Genomic DNA, 13455 nt, shown 5'->3' on the forward strand with positions numbered 1-13455 from the left:
GTAAAAGAATTTGAAAAAGAATAGATACATGTATATGTATAAATAAATCACTTTGCTGTACACCTGAAACTAAAACAACATTGTTAATCAACTATGCTCCAATACAAAATTTTTTTAAAAATTTTAATTAAAAAAATATTTCCCATTAAAAGGAATCAGTGATGGCTGATTTCAGGTCTGGGTCAGAAAATGTACGGTATGAGCCAGGAACACCTTGACGCACCAGAGAGCAAAGCTATCAAAGACTGTGAAAAATGTGTGAAAAGGATTCAGGAACTAACCTGAAGAAGCTCCCACTCAGCCAAAGATAGGACCAAAACTATAATGGATTGAAACACATTAAATATTTTAAGTTCAAAATTCCATAATGATTCCCAAAAAGATGAACAAAGAAGAAAAAACTCAGTCAACTTTGGAGAATGCTAGGGAACAACCACATTATTCTGAACACTAGTAAATAAAAAGAAAATGCAGGAATGTTGCTTTTATCCTATATTTCAGGATAATCAGGATTTAAACTGTTCATCAGGGTGACATTTGATATAAGGAAGAATCTTTCTACAGAAGTATTCCAGTTAATGAATGACAAAGGAATGAGGGAGGGAGAGGAGAAAAGAAGGGAGAGAAGGCGGACTTCCCTGGTGGCGCAGTGATTAAGAATCCACCTGCCAATGCAGGGAACACGAGTTCGAGCCCTGGTCCGGGAAGATCCCACATGCTGCAGAGCACATAAGCCCGTGCGCCACAAATACTGAGCCTGTGCTCTGGAGCCCACAACTACTGAAGGGAAGTGGATGTGGGGTTGGGCGGGGGGGAACATGAAGTAAAATAAAATAAGACAGAAGAGAGACCTTGCACAAACTGAGGATGGCAATGTGACCTTAATGAAGAAACAGGATCCGGTCAATTCTGTGGTTTTTAAGGTGGGAAAGGATGACATCGAAGAGGGGTCTTGAGCTGGATAACCAACAACCTTATAAATCCTGCTAAGCAATGTGCATTTTATCCTGAAAGCTACAGAGAATCCTGGAGATATCTGAAGCAGGAAAATCTTGCATGGGACTGGGTGAGAGGGGCAGAGGCTGGGAGAGTGGTCCTTCAAAGCAATCCATGCTAGGTCTCCACATGTGTAGTGGGGTCAGTGTGGACACAGAAATGCCCTAAATCAGGTGTGCATGCCCAACTACATGGCACAGGGATCTCTGGAAGACTCAACACTGCCTCCCTTTAACCTTCCCTGATCCTCATGTACCAGAGGCTCAACCAGGAACAAGGCCTGGTTAAAAGTGCTGGGGACAGCTCCAGCACAGTCATGGTTGGTACCACCTTCCAGATGCGACTGTGAATAGGGCACAGCTGTCTGTTCTGATGGACAAGGATTCCAGGTTGTTGACTATACACCTGTGTCCTTGGGGCCTTCAGTCAAAACCTCCATGCTGATACAGAGGGTATTAATTTTTTGTGAGAATTTTTTTTCATTGGCAAAGTCTTCACCTCTCTCAGACAGATGCCCAGATATTTACATAGGAATTTCTCCTCCTTTGCTTTTTCCTAAATCCTCACCTGGTAGATACATTACCAGCCCTATGGTTCTGAAAAATCATTCCACCTCCCTGGTGGAAATACTTGGACAATACTTGATAGTCTCTGAGCACCACCCTCTCCAATGCCAACACTCTGAGGTCTGTAAGCACTCCTTTTCTGAGTGTGCAGAGCACTTCTTGAGTACAATGTGCCCGGTGTGATGTAGCAAAATGGGTACAGGTTTTAGTCAGGCTTAGGTTAGTATCTTGCATCTTATGAAATGGGTGGCCTTATCTTCTCTATCTATAAAAACTGGAGGTTAAAAAGGTCTATCTCACAAGATGAATGTAGGGAAAATGCATGTGAAAATACTTAGCCCGAGGAGTGGGCATTTGGAAAGTACTCAAGAAAAGATAGTTCCTCCTCACCCTCCTTCATTTCTGTTTAGGAGAACATGTTTCACAAACACCTTCACACTGAAAATCTCACAAATTGTCATGATCAAATTTTCCCTTTTCAAGAATTTAAGGGTGAACTCAGGTATAGTAACATATGTAGAAAGAAATGCCTAGAATAATCTAAACTGTTAATTAGAGGCTGTTAATAAACAAGTGGGCTTACGTACTTACTTTATTTTGATTTAATTTTTGATAGGGGTGGGTAGGGAGAAGCACAAAATCAAATATGTTTTATGATACCACCTTCTAAGGATACCTTTTCTACTAGACTCAGATGAAAAAAGATAATATTTTCTTTTTATAAATCTGATTCTATTCGTTAATCCCCTTAATCTCACTCATGTAGAGTTTCTGGCCCTTCTGCTCAGATGGATCATTGTTCAGCTCTGATATCAGACAAGACTGCTATTAATAAGCAGAGTTCGGGGAAGATAAAGAAGTGGGAGGAAGAGAAAGCACCATGTCCTCTTAACACTTCTGGTCGGATGACTTGCCCTTCAGGTTGTAAGGATATTTTAAGTCAGTGGTTGCCAGCCCTGGATTCCTGGGGCCCCAATGAATTAATTAATTTTGGTTAAAATACTTTCTTAACAAAATATAATATCAAATGAAAGTCAAGGTGTGGTGAAATGGGCACTGTTATGCATGGCAGATTGTAATTAGACCAAATCTTTTGTAAAGCAATTTGGTAATTAAGTCTCAAGCCTTTAAATGTTGTACTCTTTGACCTGGGAATTCTTTCTGGGAACTTATTGTTGGGGAGGAGTGTCTAATTAGGGAAACAGATATGTACACAAAGAAGCTTATCACAGTGTTGTTTTATAATAGTAAAAAAAATATTGGGAACAACCTAATAACATGAGAATAGTTATATGCACTACAGTGCATCCAACAGATAGACGGAGCCGTTTACAAGGAATATGTCAAAACCTGAGCCTAAAAGCATATAGGCTTCTCATTAAAATTATATATTTTTAAAAAGCAGCAAAATATGAAAACTTCACAATTCAAAAGGTCTGGAAGGAAATATACCAAATTTTGATAGTGATAAGCTTATGGTGATGAGATTTTGATTGACTTTTCTTCTTCCTTATGTTATTTTCAGGACCACCATAAAGACTACAGAATATAACTTTTCTAATTAGCAAATCATCATCATCATCATCATCAATCATGTTTTATAAGGAAGTAAACAGAGATGCCAGATATAATCTTTTTGGTTTGGGAGATGGCCGAGAATGGGATCATAAAGATCAAAGACACAATAAATTCTATCAGTTCCACAAAAGGATGGGACTGGTTGGTAAGGAGCCTACTCCATCTCATATTCTCCTGCACAAGCTTGCTGGTTTCTCCTCAGCGTTTCTGTTAGCCTTGGAGAACAGTAAAGGAGGTAGTTTTCCCAGGCGCACTGAAATCCTGGTGCTGGTGCATTCACTGTTATGCATTCCTTCTCATTCTTAGTGCCATGATGATTATTTTTAAAGTGAATGAAATTTTAAGGATATCTAGGATTTGTTAGGCACTTTTTATCCCCATATTTCACCTTCCTCAGGCTTGCAGAAGTTCTTAGTAAAAGGAACTATTGTCCCCCCCCACCCCCCCCCACCCCCCCCCCCTTCTCCTTTCTCCTACCCACACAGAAAGTGCCTTTGGGGGATATAATTGATTTGGATAAAAGAAAAAATGGGCAGACTGGACCACCCTTTGTTATGAACAAAACCTCCTTCACTGCCTGAAGAGCTGACTGGGAAAGCATGTTCAGGTGGTCAGGACTGGAAGGTCCTAGAAAGAGGGCATCAGAAAATCCCACAGGCTTTCTCCCTGTGATGTGGCTTATTTGCTTTACAGGCTTCAGGCATACTTGCTGACGTCAGCAGCCCGTCAAAGTTTAAAATAATAGTGAAAAGGAAAATGGCCCCTTTCTGCTAGGCAGTCCTGTTCTGCCAACTTTTGTGTTTTCTTTTGAGTTAATAAACGTCCAAAAGCCATCTCCCCTACCACCCTTGGTGCGGAGCGAGGGAAGCACAATAACTTTAAAACCACTGGGTCAGTCTATTCCCAGCATAAACCATCCAGACAAGTAGCATTTGTCACACTCTAATGAGGATTTTACCTCTGCCTCCAAAAGAAAGCTATCATTAGGCTTTGTGTTTATGGATTCAAATGACTGTCTTGGGACAGTGGGTTTCCTTTGGTCCCTTCCTCATTTTAATCATGCTCCAGACCAAACGCATAGACGTTTTCTGCATCAGACGAAACGAAAAAACCATAATTATGCCAGCTAATGTCTTTGGAAAACACCAGTTAAGAAAATGGCCTTTTAATTCCCATTCCACTCGAAAATCTGAAAATATCTACACATGTTATAATAGCATGGCGGTGGTGGAGGGTGGGTGTCTAAAAAGCAGAGAGCTCAAAGGGTCTGAGGAGGTCTGGTGGGCAGGCCCCTCTTGGCAACAAGCAGAGAATCTCTCCAAGAAAAGAAATTTCTCTATAAAAGCAAGACCTCTTAAGTTATCTTCCCATGTAGTGTTGAAACTGGAGCCGGCCCCCGCACAGTTAGGTTGATACCAGGCTGGCACCGCGCACACACCCTATTGTTAATACCTCCTCAGGACAGATTAGATCCCACATTCCTCAGAAGTTCTGAGCTCTGGAGGGAACACTGCCAGCAGGCTCCTTCCACAGGGCAACAACTAGCTACAACTGATAAGTTTTCATTGAAATAACTGGAACAATTACACTGAGTTCCCACAGGGCTGTGTCACTAGCTATTAAGAGAGAAGCACTGCACTTGCATGCTGTGGTGTCTGCAAAGGTGTGAGCCAGACAAGAGTAATTCAAGTCGAATCTTTAGCTCAATTTTATATGCCTTTATATGCTTTTATGGCTACATGCCGTTGTTAACCAAATTCTTCACCTAAGGTGTACTATTAGATTGTTTTATGTTTTCTTTTCAGGTCTTATCTAGTAAACCTTGATATTTACACTATCTCAATTTAGGTTTGGACAAGTAACTAATTAATCTCTGACCAAAGATACTGAAGTTAGACTTGGGTTTGTTTGGTAAAATCTGTTGAGGTCATGGTTGGTTTTACACGTAGCTTAGTTAAAAAGCTGAATACTAACAAAGATCTTTGCTTTCAAGGCTTACCTTTCAACCAGAGTGCTCATTAAACAGCAAATGTAGTTGTACTTGGATTCTGCAACTTCCCTTTTATTTTTTCTGAAATAACAGTGTCTGAAGGGAATGAAGTGGCAATAAGAATAAAAGGACAACACACATACCTTTGCAGGAGCAAATCTCAAAGGGCCTAGATTAAATTTTAACCAGGGGTTATGTCTACCACGATTCTGTATCTCCACGGGTTAGGTTTGGCTTTTATAATAATAAAAGGTGATTTTGGGAAAAGGACCCCATTTTAACATATACTGTATTTGCTAGGAGGAAACAGAGTTAGTCTTTGAAAGAAAATAAAAGGCAAAGAGTTTAGCAGATGGGTAATTCCCAAATCTGCATAAATGTAAACAGCCAGGATTTTGGTGCCTATGGGTTTTATCAAAGGTGTGAGTAAGGCTGAGACCAACACCAGTGCGTCCTCTTTGGCTAGTTTTAACATGTTCACAGTCACAATTAACATTCAAGGAATTTCCTTTTCATCCAAGTGTTTCTTTAAAAAGTACTTTATACCACAAACTAAAGTTCTAGCTGCCATCAGTCCTTCCCATACAAAAGATTGGTGAAATCTCCATGATACTCTTTTTGTTGTTTTTTTGGAAAATGGGCTCGGACCACGTCAACTTCCTGGAGCATTTGTTTTCCAACATAAGGGGGTTCTCACCTCCTCCCTCCTTTCTTCCCCTGAAAGAGCTTGTAATGGAGACCCTGCTTCCTCGTCTGGTTATCATCCTCCACATTCACTCCAAGGCCAGAGGAGCGCTGCTGCCGAGCAGGCGTCCCCTGCCCTCCCCCACCCAGTCAGAGCGCTGCTGCCCGGCAGAAGGTCCGGGCCCACTCCCCGCCTGGTTTCAAGTCCCTGAGCCGGTCAAGCCGGTGCTTCCTACAAAGAAGGGAGAATCGGCCGTCTCCCTCTCCCCGCTCTGCTCCTCCTACACAAGGGATTCGCACACAGGCACCGAGTCCGAGTCCTGGCTGTGCATAGAGCTCAGCCCGGTATCCGAGTCCTCGTCGTTACCAGGACAGCTCTTGGCCAGTCCGCGGGCCTGGTCCACCCACACCTCTGCGCAGGCCTGAGGCCGGGGTTCCTGCGAGGGACCGCTCGAGACTGGAGTCCCATCGGGAACTACCGTCAGCTCCAACGAGTGCAAAGTCTGGAGAAGGCCCTGTAGCTCGCGCTCCTTGCTGTCCCACTGCTGCTGGCTGTAATCTAAGTCCGACTTGACGGCCTCAAGGTCCGTGTTGAGCCGGAGCCCGATGTAGAGGCTGGTGCTGAGCTGCGTCCTGACCCGCTCCCGCTCCAGCAACAGCTCACCGTCGAGGCCGCCATCAGCCTCCGGGGGCTCCTCCCGCGCTGCGAGCTCCTCCTGGCGCCTCCGCATCCACCTCTGGTTCAGTTCCTCCTGGATTTCGGCTGAGAGGCGTTCGAGCAACTCCTCCTGTTGGGCCCGCTGCTCCTGCAACCGCAGCAGGTCGTCGCAGCGCTGGGCCAGCTCCTCCAGCTCGACCGCCTGAGCCTCGCCGTCCAGGGCCGGCACCGCCGTCGCCGCCGCCGGCTCCTCTCCCGGGCCGCGCCCGTCGAGCTCGATGCCTGCACCCACCAAGTAGGTGTCCTGCACGTAGTTCACTCCGTGCCGCCGCATGCGGTCCAGATGCACCTTGGCCTCGTAGCGGTCAATCTCTCGGTCCAGCTCCCGGAGCCGCTGCACCTGCTGACGGATGGTGTGGTCCTGGGAGAGCACCAAATGCACCAGCGTCTCCATGCGCTCCACCGACGCGCTCTCGGCGGCCCGCGGCGACGACGAGCAGGACGAGGCTGTAGACGAGGAAGTGGACGAGCAAGGCGACGACGGCTGCTGCTGGCGCCGCCGGTTGAGCTTGGCCAGCTTGCGGAACGCCTTCCGCACCACCCGTCGCTGCTTCTCCTGGGTCAGGGCCAGGCTGGGCCGCACCGGGACGCCCCGGGCGGAGCAGGTGCGCTCGCGACTGAGCACAACGCGCGCCTCGGCACTGCGGGGTCCCGCGTTGGGCAGCGACGCCTCGCTACGCACCAGCACGAAGCGTACGTTCTCTCGCTCGTCACCCCAGGCGTCCCAGAGACGCAAGATGCGCGTCTTGTTGGGCAGGATGCGCTCAAAGCCCCGCCACTTCTCCACAATGCAATAGCACTGGGGGGGCCCGCACAACATGCCCTGGGGCAGCGCGTCGTCGTCCTCGTCGTCCTCGTCCAGGGGTTCCGGCAGCTCCCCTGGGCCTGGCGGGTCGCCAGCTATGCCCCGCCGCCGGCCTCGCCTCTGCTGGCGTCGCCGCTGGCAGCCATCCTCCAAGAGCACCCGCACTACGTCCGAGCAAGTGGTACGACGGGAGAGACCGGACACCAGTTTCTCCTCCTGGCAGATCCACACCGATATCGTCTTCTCCGAAGGATCCATGGCTCAACCGGGACGCAGGTGGCGGGAGGGGCCGAGCCCCACTGGGGCAGCGGGCAGCCCGGCAGCTCTTGAATAGGGATTGGAGCTCGGGATCCTCGTCCTCGTCAGCACCGGCCCTTCTCCCAGCTGCGCAGAGAAGGCAAGCTGCGGCGGTGCTCGGCCTGGACGGCGCGCTCCCGGAGCAGCATGCGCGGGCTCGGGCTCCCGCCGCTCTGGCTCTGCCTAAGGTTCCCGGGGCCTCCGGGTTTCGCTCCTCCCCACGTGGCTCCTCCCCCTCCCGCCCCCAGCGCCGGAGCTACGGCCGGAACGCGGGAGGCACGGAGCCCAGGCCCGCCCCTCTCCCGCGCTGCCCGCGTGGGCACTCTACTGCGCGTCGGTTCGAGAGAGGGACTCGGGGACCTCCGTGCTGCAGGGCCTGGATCCGTGCCTAGGCGCGGGTCAGCTCTGCTCCTCTTCTCGGCCCACTGGCTCCGCTCCTTGCGCCTAGAGCTAGCTGGACTTTCTCACCTTTCCCGGCGCCCCAGAGACGTTTCCTGGTCCTTAGGCAGCACGGTCTGAGAAGTGCCGCGGCGCAGAGAAACCGAGACACCCCGCGCCACCGGAGATTCCAACCGCTTGCCTGACCTCCAGACGGGAGCTGTAAGAGCCTGCTATAATGCGGAAGGCCTTCAGTCTTTCTTGTCTGGAGACAATATTTGCATATTGAAGGCGAACAGGACGGGGCAGTGTGCTCGGGGAACAAGTGTAGATATAGTAAGGTCTAGACTTGAAGGGGACGTTCAGAGGCTGCTCCCGGTGCCCGGCACCGTCATGTCTGTGGCTCCCCACGTCGCCTTGGCTTCACAGAGCCTTCTTGGTAGGGGGACTCCTGATTCTAGTGTGAGTTCCGGGCCCAAGCTCTTTTCCACATCCCACCTTCATAAAGAGAAACCTAGTCATTACCGCGACAGTTTCTGGCATTACCCAGGATCTAGATGTGGTCAAGAGGAGGTAAGGGCCAACTTTCACAGCTCAAGAAATCCAAGACCAAAATGCAAATAAACTTTTTTCATCCTCAGACGCTGATGAGGATGGTCCGTTGTGTGCAAGGCTTGCTCCCAGCTTGTCCTTGGGAGCACAGGCCTGATAAGCTCACTCCTTTGCTTCAAGACCTTGGACGGCTCTTCACTGCCTCCTGAATAAAGTACTTTTATTCATTCATTCATGCACTTGATAAATATTTGCGTACCCACTGTGCTCCAGGTATTCAACAGAGGTGCTAGACGTGTCCAACACGGGGTCTTCTGTGCTCTGATAAAGGAGAGCACGAGGTGCCAGAGGAATGCTGGAGTAGCGTCCTACCCAGCCTGGAAGAGTCGAGGAAGGCCCCCCGGGGAAGGGTCATCTTAGGCAAGACTGAAAGCATCATCTGAGTCAGCCAAAAGAAAAACAGAGGGGAGGAGGCAGGCAGCATGCCAGGCAGAAGGAACCACATGTGCAAAGTCAAGGAATCAAAAGGGCATGGCAGTTACCGGGGCTACAAGGAGTTTAAGTGAGACGAGTGTCTTAAGAATGAGGTTGGATGGGTGAGCAGGAGCCAGATCTGGAAGGGGCTTTAATTCCATGTGTCAGTATTTGGACCTATCCAAGGGCAATGAGAAGCCATGGAGTGTGGATTCTGAGGTCAGACTGCCTTAGTAAAAATCCAGCCCTGTCACCTACTAGCTCTGTAACCTTAGGAAAAGTATTTCATCTCTCCGAGCTTCATCTATGAAATGGTGACAATAAAAATACCTGCCTGATGCAAACCATTATATATGGGATGGATAAACAGCAAGGTCCTACTGTATAGCAAGGAACTATATTCAACATCCTGTGAAAAATCATAATGGAAAAGAATATGAAAAAGAGTATATATATATGTATATAACTGAATCACTTTGCTGTACAGAAGAAATTAACACAACATTGTAAATCAAGCAGAAATTAACACAACATTGTACATCAACTATACTTCAATAAAATTTTTTTAAAAAACTACTTAATAGAACTGTTATGAGGATTAGATGCTTGGACCTGGTAAATCCACAATGGAAGTTTTATTGGAAGGTTAGAAGTAGGGGGTATATTAGTTTACTATTGCTGTGTAACAAATTACCACAAATTTAGTGGCTTAAAGTAAGACCCAGTTATTAGGTCTGCAGGTCAGAAGTCCAGCATGGTATGGCTGAGTCTTCTGCTCATGGTCTCCCAAGGCTAAAGGCTAGGTGTTGGCTGGGTTGAGTTCTCACCTGGAGGCTCTGGGAAACAATCCATTTCCAAGCTCACTCAGACTGTTGGCAGAATTCAGTTCCCTGCAGTTATAGGAGTGAGCTCCTTGTTTCCTTGCTGGCTATTGGCTGGAGGTCACTCTCAACTCCTGGAAGCCTCCCTCAGGTCCTTCCCATATAATACCCGCCCCTTCAGCTCCAAGTCAGCAACAGCATGTCAAATCCTTTGACTCCTCATTTGCTTGAAGTCTCTGTGGCTTCCCCTTCTGCTACCTGCTGGAGAAAACTCTGCTTTTAAAGGGCTCGATTCATTACGTAGAGCCACCTGGATAATTTCCCTGTCTTAAAGGCTGGCTAGAGACTTCCCTGGTGGCACAGTGGTTAAGAATCCACCTGCCAATGCAGAGGACATGGGTTCGAGCCCTGGTCCGGGAAGATCCCACATGCCGTGGAGCAACTAAGCCCATGCACCACAACTACTGAGCCTGCGCTCTAGAGCCCACAAGCCACAACTACTGAGCCTGCATGCCACAACTACTGAGCCCGTGTGCCACTACTGAGCCCACGTGCCACAACTACTGAAGCCCGCATGCCTGGAGCCTGTGCTCCGCAACAAAGAGAAGCCACCACAATGAGAAACCTGCACACCACAACAAAGGGTAGCCCCTGCTCGCTGCAACTAGAGAAAGCCCGCGCACAGCAACGAAGACCCAACGCAGCCAAAAAATAAATAAATAAATAAATTATTATTTTTTTTAAAAAAAGGCTGACTAATTAGTTGCCTTAACTGCAAAACCCCTTTTGCTGTGTAATGTAAGATAATCACCAGAGTAACACCAGGGGGATGGAGATCATGGGGCCATCTTCAATTTCTGTCTACCAGAGAGCCTAAGGTGACCATTCTTATTTTGAAAAATCACTCTGCTTGCATTGGGGATGATGGATGGCGGTGGGGAATGAAAGCCAAGGTGGCCCTTGCCTTGTGAAGACTGTCACATTCATCCAAGGAGGAGATGGTCGCTTGCACCGACAATAGTGGTGGTGAGAGGACTGGACAAAATTGAGAGCTCTCAGGGAGGCGGGAGAAGCAGGACTTGGTAATGGATTCAAGGGGTATTTCCATCTTTCTAGCATGGTATTGGGAATCTCATAATCTGGCCCTGCCTACTCCCCTAACTCCTCCTTCACATGCTTAGATATCCTTGCCTCCTTCCCCTCTCATGATTGTTAGAGCTTTGTTATCAGCTGCAATCCCTAGAAGATTTTAAGCTCCACAAAGGTAGGGATCATATCTGTTTTGCTCACTTTTGAATCCTCTGCATTTGGCACAATGCCTAGCACATTCTAGGTTTACTAGGTATCTGTTGAATAAATAAATGGATGAATGAATGAATCCTACATTCTAGCAAGTCAACACCTCACTCATTCAGAGCAGCACCTGAATCTTGATGCATTCATGCTTTTATAAGTGCTTTCCCCACTAACTAGGATCCCTCTTAAACTGCAAAACTCCTACTCATCCTTCAGAAGTTCAGCTCAAACATCATGTGTTGTGGGAATTCTTTCTTTCCTCCTCCAAGATGAACTGGCTCCTTGTTCCTCTTCTGCCTCTCTTGATGCACTTGTTACTTTGTGTTGTGATGCACTTTTTTCATCTCTCTTTGTCCACAAGACTTAAGAGCTTTTCAAGAGTGAATTGACTATCTTATTTATATTTTGGTCCCTAGTGCCTAGTGCCTGGTACATAGTAGGCACTTTCTATGTCTTACTCAATACTGTAAGGAACACTGTAAGATGTAACACTAAGATGAATACTATCTAAGATATTGTGCTACCCTCAAGGTTGTAGTTTCTTTTTAGTGGCAGCAGATAGATACATGAAATCCCTGTTGTAGGAATGTTATATATGTTATTCCTGCTGGAGCAATTAAAGGATAGAGTGATTAAGGGGTCCTGGGAAGACTGAAGAAGGCAGGGCTTTAGTAAGTGGAGAGAAGGAGTTGGTGGGAGAAATGACATGAGCTAAAATGTTAAGGTAGGTATACACATGGTCATGTACTAGTGTTTTAGAGTGCAGGCTCTGGGGCTGCCCTGCCAAGTCTTGAGTACTAGCTGCAAGCTTTCTAAGCTTTAATTTCCTCATCTGGAAATAAAAAAGAATAGAACCTCCTTAGAGAATTGTCATGAACATGAAATAATGTACAACATGTAAAAAATTTAGTATGGTATCTAGCATATCACATCACAAATGCTCGATAAAACATAGCTAGCTTTATCCACACATTTTGAGTACCTTTCCAAGCTGTGTCCTGGGCTAGGCTTTAAGGCTACAGCAGTGAATTAGACAGGCACGGTCCCTGCCCTTACAGAGCTCACAGTCAGGACTAGTTTGGTATTTGTTTGATTAAAAATGTAATTGTTAGATTAGGCAAGGCTGTAGTAATAAACAGAGCCAAACGTGTATAATGGTTCAAACGTAACAAAGGTTTATTTTTCTCTGATGTAATAGTCAAAAGCAGGTATCCTGGTTGGTAGGTGGCTTTATTACAGACAATGATACAGGGATCCTGGTTCCTTCCATCTCATGACTCCAAAGTCCCTTAGACCTCATCGTCTACATCCAGCCAGAGGAAAAGGAGAGGAGGAAGGGGCATATCGTTTTCTTCAAGACCTTGGCCAGGAAATGGAAAACACTGCTTCTGCTCACATCCCACTGAGTAGAACCCAGCCACATGGCCACTTGTAATGGCAAGGGAGGCTGGGAAATGTAGTGAATGTCTCAAAAGAAGGAGTGGATTTTTATGAATAGCTAACTACCTGCCAGAAGAATCTTTATAAAAAATGGGAGATGAGGCAGAGAGATGTTCCAAAAGTCTGTTGCAACAGGAGGCCCACAGGCCAGTTCTGGCTGTCTTAGATGGAGCACACCCTTTCCAGTTGGCCATGAACCCAACACTTTCTTTGTCTCTTATATGACCCAATTCACCTACATTCACAAGTCACCTCACCACTGTAGACAGCTGAGTTTGTGACTCCTGCTTCTACACTTCCTCCCAGGACTATCTCACTAACTGCCAGGGATTTAATACTATCGATACACCATGGCTCCCAAATCTAGGCATCCCTTCCAGATCTCCTGATCTCCCAGTATGCAATTCAACTGCTTGCCACATAGCTCCACTTAGGTGTCCCCAAAATACCCCCAAACATTTGTCAAAAGGATAAGCTGAACTTATCTTTCTTCCCAAACCTGTTCTGCCTCCTGAACTTCTATCTCAGAGAATGGCCCCACCATCCACCAAATGACATATGAAACCTGAGGATCACCCTGCATCATCTACCTCTTATCCCACAGTGTAATGAAGTTTTATGAGGGCAAAGCTGTTTTGTTTTCTGCTTTCTCTCCAGTGCCTAGCACACAGTAGGTATTGAGTGTTTGTGGAATGAATGAGTGAATGAATGAATTTCCTTAGCTCAGGCCCTAGTTATTTCTTACCTGGATCACGCACTTTCCTCCACACTAGTTTCCTCCTGGCTTGCCTTTCTCCCATATTCCCTACTGACAAATGTGTGATGACTTCCTATTATCTTCAGAATCAAATTCAGCCCCC

At 47.0% G+C, this 13455-nt stretch overlaps 1 protein-coding gene and 1 long non-coding RNA gene across 4 annotated transcripts in view; both read right to left on the bottom strand.

Annotated features, from left to right (window-relative positions):
• LOC307190547 overlaps positions 1–13455 on the bottom strand; it is a 211836-nt gene that overhangs the window by 178633 nt on the left and 19748 nt on the right. The gene's annotated exons all lie outside the window — the stretch shown is intronic.
• RASSF10 (Ras association domain family member 10) lies at positions 3610–10197 on the bottom strand. Its single transcript, XM_079928172.1, has one exon. The coding sequence runs from the start codon at positions 7593–7595 to the stop codon at positions 6096–6098; it is 1500 nt and encodes a 499-aa protein (XP_079784298.1). The 5' UTR covers positions 7596–10197; the 3' UTR covers positions 3610–6095.

The sequence above is a fragment of the Stenella coeruleoalba genome (genome assembly GCF_951394435.1).
Source record: "Stenella coeruleoalba genome assembly, chromosome: 8".
Taxonomy (NCBI): Eukaryota; Metazoa; Chordata; class Mammalia; order Artiodactyla; family Delphinidae; genus Stenella; species Stenella coeruleoalba.